This window comes from Limulus polyphemus, unplaced genomic scaffold (genome assembly GCF_000517525.1).
Source record: "Limulus polyphemus unplaced genomic scaffold, Limulus_polyphemus-2.1.2 Scaffold2825, whole genome shotgun sequence".
NCBI classification, from domain to species: domain Eukaryota; kingdom Metazoa; phylum Arthropoda; class Merostomata; order Xiphosura; family Limulidae; genus Limulus; species Limulus polyphemus.
The window spans coordinates 61,642-63,931 of NW_013668435.1; the positions used below are offsets into that span (position 1 = coordinate 61,642).

Consider the following 2,290-nt stretch of genomic DNA (forward strand, 5'->3'; position numbering starts at 1 on the left):
CATATTCCAATAATAAAATATTATCAATTTACCATGCGCTTCAAATTTCGCCACAATTCAAATAGTCACGTAACGAAATAGCTGATTATTTAAGAAAATAGTTTATTAAAACAAAAAACTCAATATGTGAACTCAAATTAGCACTTAAAATAAAAAGTTTACAGAGCAGTTAATCGGGATAGGTAATAAAAGAGAAAAAATATTCCAAAAATGGAACATTGTTAAGTATTAGGTTAAGTCACACTTAATAGTTTCAAAATATCTCTAACAAACGTTTGTATTATAGGTGCTGCCATCTCTATGATATAAGAGTATATTCTATGCATCTGTACATCGTTTAGTATCTTTCGATTTTACATTCTACTTCAGTTGGGAGTTGAAATAGTGGCTGATAAGCTTACAAAACTTACAAGTGGGAATAGGCCTACAAGGATTAGGTGTCTGTGACGGTTTTAATTTTATAATGGAGGTTAGTTCTAACTTTAACTTCAGTTGAACTGAGCTACTTTTATTTGTACTTAGCTTGTTATATTAAATAATTATTATATCACGGAAACCATAGACTAAAAAAGTAAAAGTTACAATTTTTCTAGTACTTAGTGAATGTTGTAAACTTATGCTAACGTCACTAACTTTGCCTATTGGTATCAACACCTATCCCCTTGGTAACTTGTTTTTGTAAATACTATCGAAGTAGAATCGTATAATTCTAAATTAGGCTTGTAGATGTACTTAGGTAGTACTAGTCAGGCATAAGTTACTAATACTAATATTATTAGTATTACTGGTGTTACTGTTACAATTTATAACTGATAATAAGATGCGAACTCATAATCATAGTAAGACTAGATAAAGTGGGTTTAAGTTGATTATTTAGTTGTACTTGTACTTACCCTGTTTTCGCTAGTAGTGCTAGTAGTAGAAATTGGGATGTAAAACTTATGATGGTGTGATTTACTCGGGCTTTGAAAATTATTTGGGATGTAGATAAGTGAGGGTCTACCTACTAGTACTACTAAATGTTGGAAGGCTTTTTTTTTTCTCACTTTGTTTATACTCTTGCGTTTTTAATCTGAAATATGTTGTGATGAGGATGTACTATCTTGCATAAATGGTTGATGTTGAAAAAAAAAGATGCCATTCTGCATAACACTGTTAAGAGGTTGATTCTGCATAGCAAGTTGAAATTTGGGTGTATCATACATAAGTTGACTGCATAAGAAGTTAAACTGTGGGTGTATCATACATAAGTTGACTGCATAAGAAGTTAAACTGTGGGTGTATCATGCTCAACAGTAACAGTCACCTGCATAATGAGTTAAAATAGGTGTTTTCTGAACTACAGTTAAAATATGGCATGATTTTGTGTAATGGATTTAATCTGTTTATTATGCCAATTCAGCATGACAGGTTAATTTACCTGTTAATGTTATGCAAAGTCGACCTATTATGTAGATTCAATCCATTATGCTAAATACACCTATATTTTAACTTGTTATACATGGTAGTTTTTTTTTTTTTGTATCAAACAGTTATGCAAAATTTGAAGGACTTGTGAAAGTTATGCATGATAGTACATCCTGATATGATGGATGTTATGTAGGCTGAATACAAAATTCACACCCTTTGTATTTTACATTTTTATGTCAGACAATCAGTATGTTCAATATATATCAGAAATTTAGTGCTTCATTAAATATTGTTAAAAAGGATTGTAATGGTGGTTGTAAATTAATAATTAGGCCAGCTATAGGCTTTTGAAATCTATTGTTCTTTTACTTTTAGTATACTTATGAGAATTCTGGCTTTATAGCTATAACAAACATTTTAAATAGACTTAAATATTTATAATGGAGAGGATAATGTTTGTATAATATCCTGTAATATTGCATAACAGGAAGTTTTACTAAGGGCTGAACTGGATTGAACCTAATCTGTTAAATTGCAAGACTATGCTCTGCCTAGTTGTTAATTTAAAGTTTTGCTGTATGCTTTGTAAATATTACAGTATATTAGTTGTTACATAAAATAATGTACATTTACATATACCATGTTATTATTGTGATCCACTTCTTTAAAAAATATAACCCCAGAGAAAAAAGATTGGTCAAATACTTTCAAATTTGTAAGCCTATTTGTTACATTGCTTTACTGGTTTTTAGCATGTAAAACGATAACTTTAAATATATTCTAAATTTTTCAAATATTTCTTGAACATTATAGACGAGAACAGTATATATACACACACACACACACACACACACACACACACACACACACACACACACAC

General features: G+C 30.0%; 1 protein-coding gene across 1 annotated transcript in view; it reads left to right on the forward strand.

Moving 5' to 3' along the window:
* Positions 1–330: 330 nt before the first annotated feature.
* The window catches only part of LOC106468002 (very-long-chain enoyl-CoA reductase-like), a 25,748-nt gene continuing 23,788 nt past the window's right edge, over positions 331–2,290 (forward strand). Inside the window, exon 1 of the mRNA XM_013928396.2 lies at positions 331–469. Coding sequence (XP_013783850.1) covers positions 464–469 — 6 coding nt within the window. The 5' untranslated portion in view covers positions 331–463. The remainder of the gene's footprint in view (positions 470–2,290) is intronic.